Source organism: Conger conger, chromosome 18, assembly GCF_963514075.1.
Source record: "Conger conger chromosome 18, fConCon1.1, whole genome shotgun sequence".
NCBI classification, from domain to species: Eukaryota; Metazoa; Chordata; class Actinopteri; order Anguilliformes; family Congridae; genus Conger; species Conger conger.
In genome coordinates this window covers 31,614,569-31,634,568 of record NC_083777.1, presented here as the reverse complement: position 1 = coordinate 31,634,568, position 20,000 = coordinate 31,614,569, and the positions used below count along the sequence as shown (strand labels likewise).

The window sequence follows — 20,000 nt, the reverse complement described above, 5'->3', positions numbered from 1 at the left end:
TTGGGCAGCCCTGCTCTAGCTGTTCAATGAGGTGTGCTGTGTTAGGGTTGGAGTGAAAACCTACAGGATGGTAGATCTCCAGGAACAGGGTTGGGCAGCCCTGCTCTAGCTGTTGAATGAGGTGTGCTGTGTTGGGGTTGGAGTGAAAACCTACAGGACAGAAGACAGAACAGGGTCCTGGTCTGGGTTGTCCTCTAAGCATGTGAGCTACAGGGACTCAGCAGTGATGCAAACGGCCCCTGATTCGTCCAGAAAATACTAAAATATTGTCCGAATAACACAATTAACAACTTAACAAATAGACACATGTGGAGACATTATACAAAGAAAAAAACACCTATTTCAAGTACATTTTCCCTTGTGGGAAAAAATTTATTGACTTCATATTTTTACCGTATTGATACTATTGACTTAGACATTGAAATGGGTGGCTAAGGCTGAAACACATTCATTTTGTTCATCCCTTTTATGGATGTAAAAAGCCTCAATAAAGTTTTTTAAAGTTTAGGTGTACGTGCCCAGGAATAAAGAGCCTTGCCTGTGTCCAGCCCTGTCTGTGTGCAGCAGCCCGAGGTTGTTGGTGAAGGTCATGTTGTCATAACAACAGCGGTGATGGTTGGATCTCAGCTGCCTCGTCGCGCTGGCGTTCGATTTAACGGGTTTGAATTTTTAATGGAAGGTGGCATTTCAGCGCGATGGAGAGTTTTATTAGAAGCGCGGCGGTTTTGTGTCATCGGCGGCGGCGTGCTGTGGGCGAAGAAGGTGCCTCTGTCTCCATTGAGGGGCCCGGCTTTGTTCAACGCTGCTTTGTCAGGAGAAATGGTTCTGTCTGCAAGCTTTTCACACTTTTCACACCTACCATAGACGGTTGCGTAAAGAGCTGTTCCCCTATGGAGACGAGCCAAAGAGTGCTTTCTGAGAGTGTGGTGTCGCGTGAGAGAGGTTTCATGAAGCCAAACAGGGGTAGGGCCGCTGTCAAGAAAGTTTTAGGAGTGTATATTGCGCGTTAATACTTGGCGCAGTTTTGTTTTCCAATTTCTACTTATAATGCTGTCATGTGTTTATTTTCTCATGTCAAGACCTTGGAGTGACAGAAATATGAATAAAAAGAAGACATTATGTGTTGGCTGTGTGTTATAAAATGCAAGAAATTCACTTATGTTATAAACACATGCATACGCACAAACATATAAGCACAAAGTCTAGCGCACACGCACACACACCCACACACACGATAGTAATGTAATGTTCTCTCTCCTCTCTGGCAGCCTGGCTCTGCACCCAGACAAGGCGCAGGTGGCGACGGGGCAGGTGGGGAAGGACCCGTACATCTGCGTGTGGGACACCTACAGCGTGCAGACCGTGTCCATCCTGAAGGACGCGCACACGCACGGCGTGGCCTGCCTCGCCTTCGACTCCGACGGACAGGCAAGAGTCCCGCCTCCGATACACACGCCCAAGCCCCGAACAATGTTACATTACTCTAATATTCCTGGGTTTTACACAAGTTCACACAGCATTCCCAAGAGGGAAATAAAAAATGTGAACTATATCATGGTCAGTTAAAGTTGTAAAATGGAGGAGGTTGTTGATCATGGTCAGTTACAGTTTGAGATGGAGGAGGTTGTTGGTCATGGTCAGTTACAGTTTGAAATGAAGGGGAGGTTGTTGGTCATGGTCAGTTACAGTTTTAAATGAAGGGGAGGTTGTTGTAGAACACAGTGGTGTGTTTCTGCAGTGCTGTGTTTCCGCAGGGGCGTGTTTCTGTAGTGCTGTGTTTCTGCAGTGGTGTGTTTCTGCAGGGGTGTGTTTCTGTAGCGCTGTTTCTGTAGGGCTGTGTTTCTGCAGTGCTGTGTTTCTGCAGGGGTGTGTTTCTGTGTGCAGTTCCAGGGGCAGCCCATCCCTGGCTCTCATTTCATGTCAGGCAGCGGTGTAAGCCGGCGCTTCGTCTCCGATTTATCATCTTTAACCGCGCCGGCCGCCGGGAGGCTGGGGAGGTGTCAGAACCTGATTACCGGCGGGCTGATGTATGGGCATCCCGCGTGCCTGGGATCCCGCCACCACGCCTGGCCTGGCGGGGCAGAAGACCCCCCCCCCGCCCCCCCCCCCCCGCCCCCCCGCACACCTGTGGCTCGCGTGGAGAGCCGTGGAGCGCCGGCGTCTCGCTGCGGGTTCGGCTGAGTAACAAATGCGATGTCGCCTCTCAGATTGCCTCCGCTGGAGGACGTGTCTGTCTGGCTAGCCGGGCGCTAAGTAATTGATCGGGGCGACAGGCCGCTAGCCGCTAGCACTCCCGCATGGCTGCACGCTATTAGTTTAGCGGGAGCGGGGTAATAAAAACACCGCCCGCACCCCCCCGCACCCCCCCACCCCCCCGCTCCCGCGCTAATGGAAACCAGCGGACGGGTCTGAAAACACGCTCTCGACCGAGACGGGCCAGTCCATGCCCCACTCACTCCGGCTTCAGGACGCCGTTTTAATTCCTGTTTTATTTGTCGGCTTTCTAAGTGGATTAGGCTGCCGGTTTGGTGGAACCGCAGACGCCCGTCTGAGATAAACAGCAGGGAGGCGTCTCACAGCTACACGCATACCTGCTCAGAGAGCGACATAGATGTGTGTGAGGCTTTATTGTATTTTCACAATATATACACAGTACATCCTGATTCTAGTCCTGTATATTTACTCCATGATCCAAAGTACAACCACCTTTAAAGCAGGTTGAATTACTGGTAGATGAGGGGATTGATTTTTGATTGCGGGTTGCTTGCTCCCCCGAACCCTGGTTTCTCCTTGTCAGATAAACAGATAAATAAGGATGCTTGTATACCTGACGAAGACACTGCGAGGGATTGAAAAGTTCTACTTGGGAATTGGGAGCTCCCAAAGTTATTGGAGTTATTTTGAAACAGCGTTGCTCATCTTTTTTGACTCAGCGCCTGGAAGGTAGATGTGTGTGTGTGTGCGTACACGGCATTACAGTCCGGTTCTGTTTGAAATCTAACTGCGTCAGGGATTCCTCTAGTTTCAGTGGGATCTTTCCCTTCGCCCAGAATCAGACCTTTAGACAGACTATCAGCGCTCATCGATTACACGTTCCAGCCCAAACTCCCTGCCCATAAAAGTTGAAGACTGTCAGCCCTGGTCAGCTTTCTTCATTAACATCACAGTGAAGCATTTTAGCCGTGGGGCGAGTGGTCCCAATTAAATATGCATCCTCTCCGGGTTCTCTCAGCTGTCTGCACACGCTCACACACACAGACAGAAACACACAAACCCAGTGCAGACACACACAGAGTCAGACAGACACACACACACACACACACACACACGCACACACAGTGCAGACGCCCACACACACACACACACACACACACAGAATGCAGATGCCCACACACACACACTCACACACACACACACACACAGTGCAGACGCCCACACACTCACACACACACACACACACAGTGCAGACGCCCACACACACACACTCACACACACACACACACAGAATGCAGATGCCCACACACACACACTCACACACACACGCACACACAGTGCAGACGCCCACACACACACACACACACACACAGAATGCAGATGCCCACACACACACACACACACACACACACACACAGTGCAGACGCCCACACACACACACACACACACACACACACACACACACACACACAGAATGCAGACGCTTGGGGAGGTCCCAAGGTGTTTGAGCGGGAGTTGGCATGACAACGCTTTACTTGAGCTTCACAAAGCTGAAAAGGACTGCATTACCAGCATTTTAAATTACACCCATCAAAACAAGAACAAGCACGCACACACTATACACACACACACACACACACACACACACTCTTACATGCTGCCCATGCCCATCAAAACAAGACCACAAATATGTCCACACACAAAGGAAAACACACACTCACACATCTGCGTTTGACTCCCCCCCCCCCACCCCAACCAGCCTCCGTCAGTTTCACTGTGAGACGTTGCTCAGTTCCTTTCCTGCCGCACCGTCTGCTCGAAATGTGTCCCAGAAATGGATCCCCAAGTCACAGAACTTTGATGTGTTTATGTTTTGGTGTACAGTATGCTGTACACCAACTTTTCTTGTCATGGTTCCTCCAATGAGGAGCGGTCAGGCACCTGACACCGTGATCTACAGTCCGGGATGTGGGCTCGCCTCGAATTACAGGGTTTTATCGGCGAGCCGGTGTCACACTGGGGTCTGACCAAACTGTCAGTTCATTTAGTGTGCAGCTTAAAATGTGCCAGAGAAGGTGTGACATTCTGTTTTTAATGGGATTTAGTCGCTCGCTGACGTGTAGTTAGGTGTGAGAACTCTGAAGAGGAACTCATCGCATTGTCCAACTGAACGACTCCCACTCAGCTCAGAGAAATGACTGGCCTGTCCCCTCCAATGATAATTATAATTACTGTCCATTCGTAATCATAAACTAGAGAGGGTGGAAATGTTTGTCATTTACTGGTCGATGGTGTGCTGTTCACCTCAGTGTTACCGCCTCCATTCTGTCCGCTTTCCCGAAGCAGATTCCACATTTTGTGAGCAAATAGTTTACAGGGAAAACTGATGGCTCCCCCACTCTATATTTATAATTCTTGGATTAAAAATGACAGCACATGGATTTGTACGTAAATGTGTGCCACCATGGTCTGTTTATGAAAAGCTGATTTGATAGCCAACTATGAATTATGTATTTTAGCAGAGCTCACAAACCATATTGTGATGCTATGTATAGCGTATTTAATTCAGTCTGTCAGAAAGCAGTTGTGTTGTTAATCTGACATTGAACATAATGTGTTTCTTTTCTCTCTCTCTCTCTCTCTCACTAATTCTCTCTCTCTCCCACGGCTGTAGTCTCTTTATTAAACAAGAATAGTTTATAATAATAAAAACAGTATTACGATATACTGCGACTTGTCATCGCAGAGACCGGAAAAGTATGATATCCATCTTTCAAATCATATCAATGACAAACTTGTTCTCTCTCTCTGTCTCTCCCTCGCTCTCTCACTCTCTCGCTCTCACTCTCATTCTCCCTCTCCCTCTCCCTCTCTGTCCCTCTCTCCCTCTGCAGCGGTTGGTGTCAGTGGGCCTGGATGCCAAAAACACGGTGTGCGTGTGGGACTGGAAGAAGGGCAAGGTGCTCGCCACGGCAACCGGGCACTCAGACCGGGTAGGCCCCTCTCCCTGGTGTGTGTGAGGCCCTCAGACCCCCTCTCCCAGGCGTGTGTCAGGCACGCAGACCCCCTCTCCCTGGCGTGTGTCAGGCCCTCAGACCCCCTCTCCCTGGCGTGTGTCAGGCCCTCAGACAGGCCCTCAGACCCCCTCTCCCTGGCGTGTGTCAGGCCCTCAGACCCCCTCTCCCTGGCGTGTGTCAGGCCCTCAGACCCCCTCTCCCTGGCGTGTGTCAGGCCCTCAGACAGGCCCTCAGACGCCCTCTCCCTGGTGTGTGTCAGCGGGTTCGCCGGGGTCACATGACCCGCCCGTTATCGGCCGTGTGACGCCGACCATTTACCCATCAGGCCACGGTGCGTCAGAAATAGCGATGGATAAATGTCAGCGCTTCTAATCAATCAGATCAGCCTGTGCTTTAATGTGCTATACAGCAAATTATTCCCTCAGCAAAAGGTCACGTTTTTAATTGATTAAATTACCGGCTGACAGGGGGAATCAGTGGGGTCTAATTGCTGAAAGTGTGGACATCTGGCCACTGAAACCCGGCCAGTTCTGGGGAATGGGGAGCTCAAGGCAAAACCAGGGCAGATGGGAGCAGGTCCAGACTAAACGTGTGTGTTAATGGGTTTATGGAAAACAATCACAGGAGAACGGAGAACTCAGTAATGGGTTTATGGAAAACAATCACAGGAGAACGGAGAACTCAGTAATGGGTTTATGGAAAACGATCACGGGAGAACGGAGAACTCAATAATGGGTTTATGGAAAACGATCACAGGAGAACGGAGAACTCAGTAATGGGTTTATGGAAAACAATCACAGGAGAACGGAGAACTCAATAATGGGTTTATGGAAAACGATCACAGGAGAACGGAGAACTCAATAATGGGTTTATGGAAAACGATCACAGGAGAACGGAGAACTCAATAATGGGTTTATGGAAAACGATCACAGGAGAACTCAGGCACATGTTCTCAGCCCCTTTCTGGCGGGCGTATTTTATATGTGTTTATTTACGACGCCGGGAGCTTAGATTCCCTCTCACACTTTGCGAGGTCAGATTGTGACAACCAATCGGATGATAGACTAAACGGGTTCCCGGCCAGAGCATAAAAATGTAATGTACGGAACCACCCCCTGATTGGTCAATGTGAATCGACACCTCGAATCGACCCCTCACACCGATCGTGGCCACATTTTGTTTTACAAAAAAAAAAAACTTACTAAAAAACTAAAAAACAATGGGGACCAAAAAAAAAGCAAGATGACAAGCCAACGGGGCTCGTTCAGGAATCAGTCAACTTTTAATTGCTTTGCCTCACTGGCAACAGCTATAAAAAAAAGTAGATAGATAAAAATGGTCAAAGAAATATAAACACAGAGGTGAGTGGGTTCGGTGGGGTTGAGGATGGAGGAGATGGCTGACTCAGCAAGGATAAATCCCACATATTATACCTTTTTAAAAAAATAAATAAACATGGAGGGTGGTTTCTCGCGTCTACGTTTCTGTAGTATTGTTTTTTGTTGTTGCCGTTTTTAGCCTGGCCGGGGCCGAGTGTGACTAATTGCCTGGCTGCGTTTCAGATCTTCGACGTCACCTGGGACCTGTTCCAGCAGCACAGGCTGGTGAGCTGTGGAGTGAAGCACATCAAGGTGAGGCCATCGCCATAGCGACCAGCCGCCCAGCGGGCACGCGGGAGGCCGCCTCTGTTCCGGGTCCTTCCCTCGCTGATATCTGACATGGAGGGGTCGCTTCGAACGGCTCGATTTTGCGTTTGCAAGCAAATAACAAAACATGACATAAGGCAACGGTGAGGACAGACCATTCAGCACCAGCAATGCTCGCCTTAAAGATAAAGATTGTAGCGGTTTGTTCCCCGTTTAACCCAGGGAGGTCCATTGAGAACGTGTTTCTCTTTTTCATGGACACCCTGGGATGAATGCCAGAGAGAACAGTAAGTGGAGAGAGAGGAGTTTCAGGGTTAAGGGCCTCGCTCAAGGGCCCAACGACTTCCTTTTTCATTTGGGAGATTAGTCTCTCTATGTGCCCATTGGAGGCTCAGACCAGTTACTCTACAGTCACCTCACAAGCAACCTACCACGAGACTACCCTGCTGCCCACAGTTATTAAAAGTACATTCTGTAGTTGGAGACACTTTAGTATAGTGTTCATGCCAATGTGCCCTTGAGCAAGGTAGTTAAACTGAATTGATTCAGTGAAACATTCTGTATAAATGATTAGTATGTAAAAAAAAAAATGTTCTGGCTTAGAGTGTGTACTCGTATAAATACAAATTCTGATTTACTTTTCTTTGACAAATAAGTGCAATTTTATATATCTTAAGTGCGATGGCACTGTAGGTTCACACACAATGTTAAATGTAAGCTCTCTTCTGTACAAACTCCCAGCCATACTGCTTGTTTAGGAAAGGTGACCACTGTTTACACTATACAAAGACTTTGACCTGATACATCGCCTGTAGACTGGAAGAAAAGGGGATGAACTGGACAGAGACGTTTCATTTAATTTCCTTTCATTTTCATTTAATTTAATTTCCTGATTCAAGCCCGTTTGAGGTGAATTGATTTCACACGCGTCAAGCGCAAGATCAGCCGCGCGACGGCGGTGTGTGTGTGTGTGTGTGTGTGTGTGTGTGTGTGTGTGTCTGCATGCTCATCGGTCCATCGGCCGCTTGGTGCATCGGCGCAGTGATACGAGTGTGTGTGCACCACGCAGCCATCTGACAACGTCTTTACAGCGTGGGTCAGAACCGCTACGCTGGCTGAAGCCGAAGGATTCACAGAGAAGGGACAGGTTGCTGTCTGAAGCTGAAGGATTGGTAGAGAAGGGACAGGTTGCTGTCTGAAGCTGAAGGATTGGTAGAGAAGGGACAGGTTGCTGTCTGAAGCTGAAGGATTCACAGAGAAGGGATAGGTTGCTGTCTGAAGCTGAAGGATTGGTAGAGAAGGGATAGGTTGCTGTCTGAAGCTGAAGGATTCACAGAGAAGGGATAGGTTGCTGTCTGAAGCTGAAGGATTGGTAGAGAAGGGACAGGTTGCTGTCTGAAGCTGAAGGATTGGTAGAGAAGGGATAGGTTGCTGTCTGAAGCTGAAGGATTGGTAGAGAAGGGACAGGTTGCTGTCTGAAGCTGAAGGATTGGTAGAGAAGGGATAGGTTGCTGTCTGAAGCTGAAGGATTCACAGAGAAGGGATAGGTTGCTGTCTGAAGCTGAAGGATTGGTAGAGAAGGGATAGGTTGCTGTCTGAAGCTGAAGGATTCACAGAGAAGGGACAGGTTGCTGTCTGAAGCTGAAGGATTGGTAGAGAAGGGACAGGTTGCTGTCTGAAGCTGAAGGATTGGTAGAGAAGGGACAGGTTGCTGTCTGAAGCTGAAGGATTGGTAGAGAAGGGATAGGTTGCTGTCTGAAGCTGAAGGATTGGTAGAGAAGGGACAGGTTGCTGTCTGAAGCTGAAGGATTGGTAGAGAAGGAATAGGTTGCTGTCTGAAGCTGAAGGATTCACAGAGAAGGGATAGGTTGCTGTCTGAAGCTGAAGGATTGGTAGAGAAGGGATAGGTTGCTGTCTGAAGCTGAAGGATTCACAGAGAAGGGATAGGTTGCTGTCTGAAGCTGAAGGATTGGTAGAGAAGGGACAGGTTGCTGTCTGAAGCTGAAGGATTGGTAGAGAAGGGACAGGTTGCTGTCTGAAGCTGAAGGATTGGTAGAGAAGGGACAGGTTGCTGTCTGAAGCTGAAGGATTCACAGAGAAGGGACAGGTTGCTGTCTGAAGCTGAAGGATTGGTAGAGAAGGGATAGGTTGCTGTCTGAAGCTGAAGGATTGGTAGAGAAGGGACAGGTTGCTGTCTGAAGCTGGAGGATTCACAGAGAAGGGGCAGGTTGCTGTCTGAAGCTGGAGGATTCACAGAGAAGGGGAAGCTCTCCTGATGGGGAGATTGGAGAGCAGGACGAGGCCTAATTGCCTGTAATTAGCGGTAAATGGGCTGTTTGAGCGAAGCCAGATGAATTATGAATGGCAGAGCGGCCGTTCCCAGGTGTGGTCCTGGCAGCGCTGACTGTGGGAGGAGCTGGGGGGGGGGCTGGGGGGGCTCATTAACGCACGCGGGTGAAATTTGCAGAGCTGGCTGCTCCCTGCTGGAGGATCCTGGCGGTAAGGAACGCCACGGCCCCCCCAGAGACCACCTGCACACCCCCTCCCCTCCCCACCCACACCTGTGTTGTGGCTACAAGCAGGGCTCTACGCCAACATTTTTGTCCCAAGGAGCATATACCGTAAACTCCATTATAAGTCCATTAGTAGATGGTACTACTTTATCATTTTCAGTGTGGGACCTTATATTTAGGAACTAGGGGCGTAATTTTAAATTAAATTCCATTTTTATTTATATGGCACTTTTCACAAAAGACACTTCAGAGTGTCGGAGAGGTATTTGAAGCTTCACCCGGCCTGAACCCAGTGTGGACAAAAAGCCTCAAACTGTGGTCAGAAAAGCCCTCCTGACGGGTATAAATCCCAGGACTTTTCTCAGGGTTTTCAGGGTTTTTTTACATTACATTACATTACAGGCATTTGGCAGACGCTCTTATCCAGAGCGACGTACAGTTGATTAGACTAAGCAGGAGACAATCCTCCCCTGGAGCAGTGCAGGGTTATGGGCCTTGCTCAAGGGCCCAGCGGCTGTGCGGTTCTTACTGTGGCTACACTGGGATTAGAACCACTGACCTTGCGTGTCCCAGTCCTTTACCTTAACCACTACGCTACAGGCCTGGCGGCAGGCGGGTTTTCCTCCTGAGCCGCTCCTCTCCAGCAGGCATCTCACACGCTTGTGTCTTCAGCCCTGTACACTGCAGGCCATGAGCGGATGCTCTTATCCAGCATTAGTTATGCAGCTCCATATAATCCATTTATACATGCTAATATATACAGCGCCGAGGCAATCAGCTCAAGTACACTGCTCAAGGAGACAAAGTCAGCTCCTCTCCTGGGATTTGAACCTGCAACCTCAAAGTCACACGCTCACTTCCTTCACCTCTGTACTACCCAGATTCGCTGAAAATTCCTGCTAAGACCAACTGTGGTCGTACACTGGTTTAAACTGGTTTAAGCCGTGTTTTTCGATACTTCGATCCGGTCATGGCTGGTCAGTGGCTGGTCATGGCTGGTCAAAGCTGGTTAAGCTGGTAGAGTAAGCTGTCTGACTAGTTGACTATATAGGCTGGTCAGGTGGCTGACCAGATAATTGTGTTGAGCACATGGCTCAAACCAGCTTGACCAGTTTAGGCTCTTGCGTCTCATTCTGTGCCATTGTTAGGAATGCAGAGTCAGTCTGCCCACAGCCTCTCTCCTCTCAGTGCCTCTATCCTCTCAGTGCCTCTAGCCTCTCTCCTCTCAGTGCCTCTAGCCTCTCTCCTCTCAGTGCCTCTATCCTCTCAGTGCCTCTCTCCTCTCAGTGCCTCTATCCTCTATCGTCCGAGGTCGTGCGGTCAGATTTCATGTTAATTGTTAATGCAGATAAAGCATCACGCAGCCAATCACAAGCCATAGTCAGATCATTTCAAACGCACACACGGTGACGGCACCATGCCCTCTGCAGTCTCTCGCACCCGAGGCACGATTCATCTGCACGAAACATGCAACCAAAAATGCATCTACTGTCAGTCTCATGAATACATTTATAGTCAGTACCAGTCAGGTTTAGCAGAAAATGTGACCCCCCCTTAATTTAGTTTTTTTCTAAGCAATAAAATACCTCTCTACATGGGCTCAACATTTCAGGCACACACCATGAATTTCAATTCCAAAACATCCTGGTTAGAAAAACATGTATTAACTGTGGCTCTCAGTACCCGTATCACACATACTATGCGAGAATAAGGGCAGGTTTAAGCACCAGACTCCATCACTGTGAGAGCTATCCCAGGACTGAAGCGCTGTAGCAAAGGAGCTCATGAATATGCAAATCACAAACAATATGTCTTAAAGGCACAGCGCATCTTTTTTTCTTTGCCGATATAATATCTATCTAATATCTATTACAGCATTATAGCTTCTGTTGAAATTTGCCATCCTCTAGCGCTCTTTATAGCAGCCATTAGGACCCGTGGCTGAGTGAACGCTAAGACCTGCTTTCACCAGGCTGTAAAACAACACTCCAGCCCATTATCTTTCTAGCAACCGCAGCCAAACTTGATAAATCAAACAAAGTAGTTTGTGTGTTATTATTTGTACTCTCCTCTATTGTGCCTCTATTGTGCCTTGTACGGGGAAGCAGCCATAACCACACGATAGCCCAGTGTATTACTGCGTGTTACTGTGAATTACTGCGTGTATGCTGTAGCACGTGTCAGCTTACTACAGGCAGCCTGGTGACCAGGATCATGTGCGTTAACGCACTGTTTCTGTACTGTCAGTTACTTTACCCCTTAATCGAATCAACTGTAAGTCACTTTGGATAAAAAAAGAGTCCACTAAAAGCTGAAATGTACATTTTAAACAGTCTAAATGAGGGGTCCAGAAACCCAGGTACTGGGTGTCAGGGACTGCTGGCTTTTGTCTTCAGATTAAATAACATAATTTAGCTGATGCTTTTATCCAAAGTGACTTACAGTTGATTAGACTAAGCAGGAGACAATCCTCCCCAGAGCAGTGCAGGGTTAAGGGCCTTGCTCAAGGGCCCAGCGGCTGCTCTTATCATGGCTACACCGGGGATTGAACCAGCTGCATTGCGGGGCCCAGACACATACCTTCATCACTCGACGCTACAGGCAAACATCCAGTTCGTACCCAAGAGACCAGGTGACTCAGCTGTAATAAAGGCTGTAATTGTTCAGTTGAGTGAGGAGTGAAAGCAAAACAGCAAACTGTACAGGTCTCAACTGAACAGTTATAGGGGGACGACAATAAGCAAAACGATTGGAAGAAACTGAGTTACACGAACGTGCTGTCACAGTATTTCGGAATACATACTGGGGGCTACATATTATTTGTGTGAACGCCACACAGATTTTCTGTGTATGTCTGCATTAGCTCTAGAATGTTCCGGCTCTGGGAAGTGTCGCGATGCTGAAAGCTCTATAGTATGTGACAGATGCTGAATGGCTATAGTATGTGACATGCTGAACGTGCTATAGTATGTGACAGAACATCAGAGACGGAGTCATGAACTCTGCTGCTTCTCACGCGCGACTGGGCGCGTGACGTTCCCCGGGCGGAAGCGGGGTTCTTCCCCAGATCGAGCGCCATGTTTACGTTCCTCACGCCATTAATAATTCACACGTCGCCTTCCCTCAGAAAGAAGCCTCACGATGTTTCGGTCCTGATATCTAAACCAAGCGCATCGCTCGTTGAAAAAGGTACATACTCTATTGACTTGTGTAGCAAAAAGATAACGTAGAGACAGATTGCTTCAGATGGTTATTTTACAAGCGCAACTGGAGGATGTCAGATTTGATAGAGTGAAAAATTCAGCGATTTTGTGCTGTCGTTGACGGAGGAAGAGCCAGGCTGAGGCTTCTGTGCAGCCAGGTGACAGCGTATGCTAATCGGGCATCACTGTAGCGACACACGGATTTGTTTACGCACAACGATTAGGCTGTTTACACTTATTTTTGATATGGTTGCATATCAGACCTGTGAATTTCATCATCACAGACTTGGACAAATCTGAGCCATATTCCATTACTTGTGTTTAGATTACAGTTACCAAGTGTGACGCTTCTGATTTCTTGACCCGGATCTGTTAAGAAATATGCATACTGGTACCTTGTCTGACCCGGTAGCTGGTCAACCATCTACCAGCCGTTTCAAAACAATGTCGAGCTGGTAGCTGTTCTGAACTGGTGAACCAGCTACCAGCTGTTTCAAAACCTAGCTTGAGCTGTTTTTTTCAGCAGGGAATCCTGCTGGAGGTTTTATGGGCCCTCCCCAGCTGCAGGGCCCCTAGACTCATCACCCCAGATGGTCCGGCCCGGTGATAATGTGGCCCGGTCAGAGGAAGGCCAGGAGAACGGTCAATCGCAGCTTCGATCGAGCACTTCACACACTGTGCTGTGCCCTCGGTGGTGCTCTACTCTGCGATTGATTGTATTAGGGGCACTTTTTATTATCGTTTTCCCATCTTACTGCAGAAGAATGAGGTCATTGTAGTTGTAATTTTCCCTCTGAATCATGTCTCACAGATAACGAGTGAACCTTTTCTCGACTGACTGCCTCGCACTTTACGGAGACAAAAGAAAGAGAGAAAAAAAAACAGCAGTGTAATCTAATCTGTGTGGGGGGAGTGAGACTCAACAATAAATAATGATGCTGGAAATGAGCGCTGGGGAAACGTGTGAGGCTTCGTGACCCAAGGGCTCATCTAGAGTCACACAGACACGGATCCACTGAAACTTTGCTTTTTTGGCAGACAATCAATTAATTCAGCTCGATATTTCACTGAAGAAATTCACTTCCTAAAGGGTACAGCAGTGAAGACCCATCTGTTCTTTACTTTTACAATTTTTGCATTTGTAGGGATAATTTGCACTATTTTGCATTATTTTACATTCAATTCTGATGCATTGTTTCAGCATTAGCGATTAGTGAATTTCTTGCCACTAAGAGTGGTTTACCTCCTGTGCTATTTGGTGGCTTAGGGCAGGCATTTTCCCATTTTTCCCCTGTGTTACTCCATAAAGAGTCTTTGTGACGGTCGTGTCCGAGACAAAATACAATTATCTCCCCTCCCAGTTCTGGGCCCTGTGTGGGAACGCCCTGACGCCCAAGAGGGGGATTTTCGGGAAGACGGGGGACCTGCAGACCATCCTGTGTGTGGCCTCCACGAAGGACGACATCACGTACTCCGGGGCCCTGAACGGAGACATCTACGTGTGGAAGGGCCTGAACCTGGCGCGCACCATACAGGCTGCACACGGGGTGAGTGAACCAACACCCTCCCCCACCCTACACACACACACACACAGGGTGAATGAACCAACACCCTGCCCCACCCTACACACACACGGGGTGAGTGAACCAACACCCTCCTCCACCCACCCTACACACACATGGGGTGAGTGAACCAACACCCTCCCCCACCCACCCTACACACACACGGGGTGAGTGAACCAACACCCTGCCCCACCCTACACACACACGGGGTGAGTGAACCAACACCCTGCCCCACCCTACACACACACGGGGTGAGTGAACCAACACCCTCCTCCACCCACCCTACACACACATGGGGTGAGTGAACCAACACCCTCCCCCACCCACCCTACACACACACGGGGTGAGTGAACCAACACCCTCCTCCACCCACCCTACACACACACGGGGTGAGTGAACCAACACCCTCCCTCAAGGGCCCAACAGCTGCACTGATCTTATTGTGGCAACACCAGGACTTGAACCACCAACCTTCTGGGTCCCAGTCATATACCTCAGCCAGAAGGCTACAGGCTAAAATAAAAAGAGCCGTTTCAAAAACTCCCCCCTCCCCCCCCATCCTAAACGAGGGGTGAAACCAGAACGGCCATTTTAGACATGGATGGCTGAACACCCTGGGAGAGGTGTCCTTGATCCCCTTTGCACCGTGGGACAACCACACCGTCTGTGCTAATTGGCAGGGCCCTCCGTCTGGGGGAGGCTGCCGGTCTGGCCCCCGGAGAGACACCCGATCGTGGGCAGACTAAAGACACGGTGCCTGGCTGTTTCCAGGTGTAAGGAGCTAGGTCAAAGGTTTCCGTCTCCTTTACTTTCTTCGATGCGCTTGGATACCCAAGGACTGTGGCGTGGTGTGTTATTCATTAGGGCCCCGTTCAGACTTGGCAGATTTAAACACTTTCTTAAGCGGTTTTTGCACTGAAGTCACAGTTAAGTTTCCTGAGCAGGTATTCAGCCTTGCCTGGCACATATGCTTATCTTTATTGACGGGGGGCTGTTTCCTCACACTTTCAGAAGAAAAGGTACTGTATGAAAAGCTGGGCTAGTACCCTACAGGTACAGACAATTGTAGCCCTAGCCATTGCTTTCATAATTAATTTGTACCTTTTTTGCTAGTATAACATACTAATTTGTACCCAAAGAGCACTAATATACCTTTCAGCGTCCATTTGGGAAATGTGTTCCTTAAACAGTGTACACACACCCAGGTACCTCAAACTCGTCTATAAACAGATTATTTACACCTGAGAAACTATGAAATGAACACACTGACAGTAAAATATCGCCACAAGTCATCAAACTGGAGGTTTATGCGGGAATAAATATTCTCACTTCAGGCGTTGATTTACGGACGGTATTTTGTTCATATTTGACCAGTATAATGAAACTGCATTCCGTCGGCTGTGTTCTCTGAGGGGCAAATTGATCATTTAAATAATGAAGCAGTAACTCAAAAGGTGCTTATCTCCCTCCTTTCTACAGTTTGAATGCGCTAATGGGTTTTACATTATCGCCAGACGAGATTAAATCGGCGGTTGCACGGCCGTTCAGCAAAAGAGCTGGCCGCGACACTTCAAAGTAACCAACCGTTTATGCCGAATAAATAGGAGTACGCGCGTGAACTCAGGATTCCCTGTTCAAAGAAACTGTGGCAAACAACATACTCGGAAAATCGGCAGAGAGATATTGGCATTCAATTGTAGCAGAACTGCCATTTTTTGTATACCTTCACTCAAGAGATGAGTGTTTTGCTGCGATGGGTAGGCAAAAAAAAAAAACTCAAGAAAGAAATAATGAATCGATTTTTATTCTTCCTTGTTGCACTCGCTGAATACTACTCAAATCTTTCATGACCTATTTTCCATCAGGATCCCAGTGCCTCGTTCACTTGAATAATTTGAAAGAAGTTATTCACGCTGAACACCCAAGACTTCTGAGGGTGTACCAATGCCTTCACATTTTAAAACGTTTTTAAACAACGGACTGACTACCTTCCGGTACAGTAGCGATTCAGCATACGTATTAAAGCAGGCTTTGTGCTCCTGACACTGCATAAATCAGATCTTTTAAAACGCAGTTTGTGGAATAAGCCAGGAGTTTATTATCTTGATATTAAGATTTTTAAATCCAACGTCTCAGAGTAATGCTATGTAGTAGAATCTTAACCTTAATCTTTTTCCTACAATTGAAGAAATTTGTGATGATTAGCGTTTCAATTCAATTGTCATGCTTTTAACAAACTGAACATACTTACTTTAAGTAATTATTTGCAAATATCCCCCATTTCATCTATCACTTCACCAGTAATTCATCCTTCCACCAAATTCAGTATGCTGATACGTTCCCCGGGTCTGTGGGAATATAAATCTGATCCAGTTCCAGCATTGTTTAGTAATGGCTGCACTTTAACCACTTTTACTTATTGATGAGACACCCAGAACAAAGACACTGAACACTCAGCACTTTGCAGGCGAGTGTCTGTAGAGCAGCAGGGTGAACTGTGTATGGCTGCTCCGTGTTGAGTAAGTGTTCAGTAATATTCAGTGTGCAGTGCTCAGTAATGTGCAGTGTTCAGTAGTGTTAAGTAATGTACAGTGTTCCATGTTCAGTAGTGTTCAGTGTTCAGTAGTGTACAGTGTTAAGTAATGTATAGTGTTCAGTAGTGTTAAGTAGTGTTCAGAAATGTATAGTGTTCAGTAGTGTTAAGTAGTGTTCAGAAATGTAGTGTTCAGTAGTGTTAAGTAGTGTACAATGTTAAGTGTTCAGTAGTGTATAGTGTTCAGTAGTGTTAAGTAGTGTTCAGTAATGTATAGTGTTCAGTAGTGTTAAGTAGTGTTCAGTGTTCAGTAGTGTACAGTGTTAAGTAATGTATAGTGTTCAGTAGTGTTAAGTAGTGTTCAGTAGTGTACAGTGTTAAGTAATGTATAGTGTTCAGTAGTGTTCAGTAAAGCTCCTCTCTCCTCAGGCAGGGATCTTCAGCATGTACTCGTGTGAGGAGGGTTAGGGTTAGGGTAATGAATAGGGGTCAGTAGTGTGCAGTGTGAAGTGTTCAGTAATGTATAGTGTTCAGTAGTGTTCAGTGTTCGGTGGTGTACAGTGTTAAGTGTTCAGTAGTGTTCAGTCGTGTTCAGTAAAGCTCCTCTCTCCTCAGGCTGGGATCTTCAGCATGTACTCGTGTGAGGGTTAGGATAATGTATAGTGTTCAGTAGAGCTCAGTAAAGCTCCTCTCTCCTCAGGCTGGGATCTTCAGCATGTACTCCTGTGAGGAGGGTTTTGCCACCGGGGGGCGAGACGGCTGCATCCGCCTGTGGGACGGGGACTTCAAGCCCATCACCAAGATCGACCTGCGGGAGGCGGAGCAGGGGTACAAAGGTGAGGCGCGTTCAGCCCTGCTCCCCGGTCACCGCGGTCCCACCGCGTTCAGCCCTCCTCCCCGGTCACTGCGGTCCCACCGCGTTCAGCCCGACATTCAGCCTCCCAGACTGAGGCCACTCTGGACCGGCTGCCTCGTACCGGTCGGAGATCACAGGGGAGACACGCCGTGCGATCCAATCTCCGAGAGGGGAGAGTGCTCAGCATTAAATAATGATCACAGAAATTAGCTCCTCGGTAAATATTGGGTGACACGTCCAACAACCCTCCCCCCCAACGTCCCACGTGTACAGGTGGCCACACCACAGATGCTCTTGTCCACAAAACCTACTGTCACATTTTTTTTTTTTTAACAACCGATTAATTTAGCGCAAATTAAATGTACTGAAGCAGTTCAGGGTGAACGCCAGAGACTGTGGCCAGGATTAGCACGTCAGACCACTGAGGGTTTGGCCAGTGTTGAGGAAACCAAGGCCGAGTCGACCATGAACAGTGTCCAATTGATGAGGGGTTCAGCCCCTGAGAGACAGCCCGTCTGCAGGGCCCTGGGAGGGGGTGTCGCGGTTGTCACGGTGAAGAAGCGCGGGGGGATGGGTAGTGGGGGGGGGGTTGTCATTACAGGCGGCACTCAGACGGGTGCTGATGAGCGATGAACTCTTGAAGAGATGACTTCCTGCCCTCGTACACAAGGAGAAACGCCTCTCATTACGCCACTGTGCCTAATTAGCATCTCACACTGCCGTTATAATTAGCATTCTGCGCCGTCGTTAGCTGACATCTGCTGCGTGCAGAAGGGCACGGGGAAGGAGAGTGGGAGACCTTAAGATGAAGTTTGAGTTGAGGACTGGAGGTAGGCTGTGCGATTCACAGACATGAGCTGGATGTGCATCGCAACAGGTCACCTGGTACATTACATTACATTACATTACACTACATTACATTACATTACATTACATTACATTCCAGCGATTTAGCTGATGCTTTTATCCATCCATCTCATCGTACAGTTGATTAGACTAAGCAGGGGCCAATCCCCCCTGGAGCAATGCAGGGTTAAGGGCCTTCTCAAGGGCCCAACAGTTGCACTGATCTTACTGTGGCCACGCCGGGGCCTGAACCTCCAACATTCCAGGTCCCAGGCAAGCACCTTAGCCACCAGGCTACAGGCTGCCCTACACCGAATCCCCCATCTCTGGGTGACACTAGTAATAAAACAAAGTAGGCTCTGCATAAACAATGCGTCTCTAAAACACTGCATATGAATTGTGCCAGAGCCTTCCTGAACACCTAATCTTTCATTAGACCGTCTCATTAGGTCTCTCCATCCCACACGTACCGTATTCCCTGGATCTAGATGATAGATAGATAGATAGATACTTTATTCATCCCGAGGGAAATTTTAGGCATTCAGTAGCTTATACATACACATATATACACACATAAACATCAAAAGTTAAAAAATCTGAAATCCCGAATGCTGAACACTAACTGATCACTTGCACACTGTATTCCATGGTATTTAGCTGATGCTTTTATCCAAAGCCTAATCATCCTTATAGTTGATTAGACTAAGCAGGAGACAGTCCTCCCCTGGAGCAATGCAGGGTTAAGGGCCTTGTTCAAGGGCCCAACAGCTGTGTGGATCTTATTGTGGCTACACTGGGGCTTGAACCACCAACCTTGTGGGTCCCAGTCATCTACCATAGCCACTAATCTTATCGTGGCTACACTGGGGCTTGAACCACCCAGTCATGTACCTTAGCCACTAGGCTACAGGCTGCTCCAGTCATGTACCTTAGCCACTAGTCTACAGGCTGCCCCAGTCATGTACCTTAGCCACTAGGCTACAGGCTGCCCCAGTCATGTACCTTAGCCACTAGGCTACAGGCTGCTCCAGTCATGTACCTTAGCCACTAGGCTACAGGCTGCCCCAGTCATGTACCTTAGCCACTAGGCTACAGGCTGCCCCAGTCATGTACCTTAGCCACTAGGCTACAGGCTGCCCCAGTCATGTACCTGAGCCACTAGGCTACAGGCTGCCCCAGTCATGTACCTTAGCCACTAGGCTACAGGCTGCCCCAGTCATGTACCTTAGCCACTAGGCTACAGGCTGCCCCAGTCATGTACCTTAGCCACTAGGCTACAGGCTGCACCAGTCATGTACCTTAGCCACTAGGCTACAGGCTGCCCCAGTCATGTACCTTAGCCACTAGGCTACAGGCTGCCCCAGTCATGTACCTTAGCCACTAGGCTACAGGCTGCCCCAGTCATGTACCTTAGCCACTAGGCTACAGGCTGCCCCAGTCATGTACCTTAGCCACTAGGCTACAGGCTGCCCCAGTCATCTACCTTTGCCACTAGGCTACAGGCTGCCCCAGTCATGTACCTTAGCCACTAGGCTACAGGCTGCCCCAGTCATGTACCTTAGCCACTAGGCTACAGGCTGCCCCAGTCATGCACCTTAGCCACTAGGCTA

General features: G+C 48.4%; 1 protein-coding gene across 3 annotated transcripts in view; it reads left to right on the top strand.

Annotated features, from left to right (window-relative positions):
• LOC133118236 (echinoderm microtubule-associated protein-like 6) overlaps positions 1–20,000 on the top strand; it is a 129,602-nt gene that overhangs the window by 42,775 nt on the left and 66,827 nt on the right. For all 3 annotated transcript variants that reach the window (XM_061228064.1, XM_061228063.1, XM_061228065.1), the window contains exons 2-6: positions 1,269–1,428; positions 5,109–5,207; positions 6,794–6,862; positions 13,955–14,140; positions 17,389–17,524. In XM_061228064.1, the coding sequence (XP_061084048.1) occupies positions 1,269–1,428; positions 5,109–5,207; positions 6,794–6,862; positions 13,955–14,140; positions 17,389–17,524 (650 nt within the window). The remainder of the gene's footprint in view (positions 1–1,268; positions 1,429–5,108; positions 5,208–6,793; positions 6,863–13,954; positions 14,141–17,388; positions 17,525–20,000) is intronic.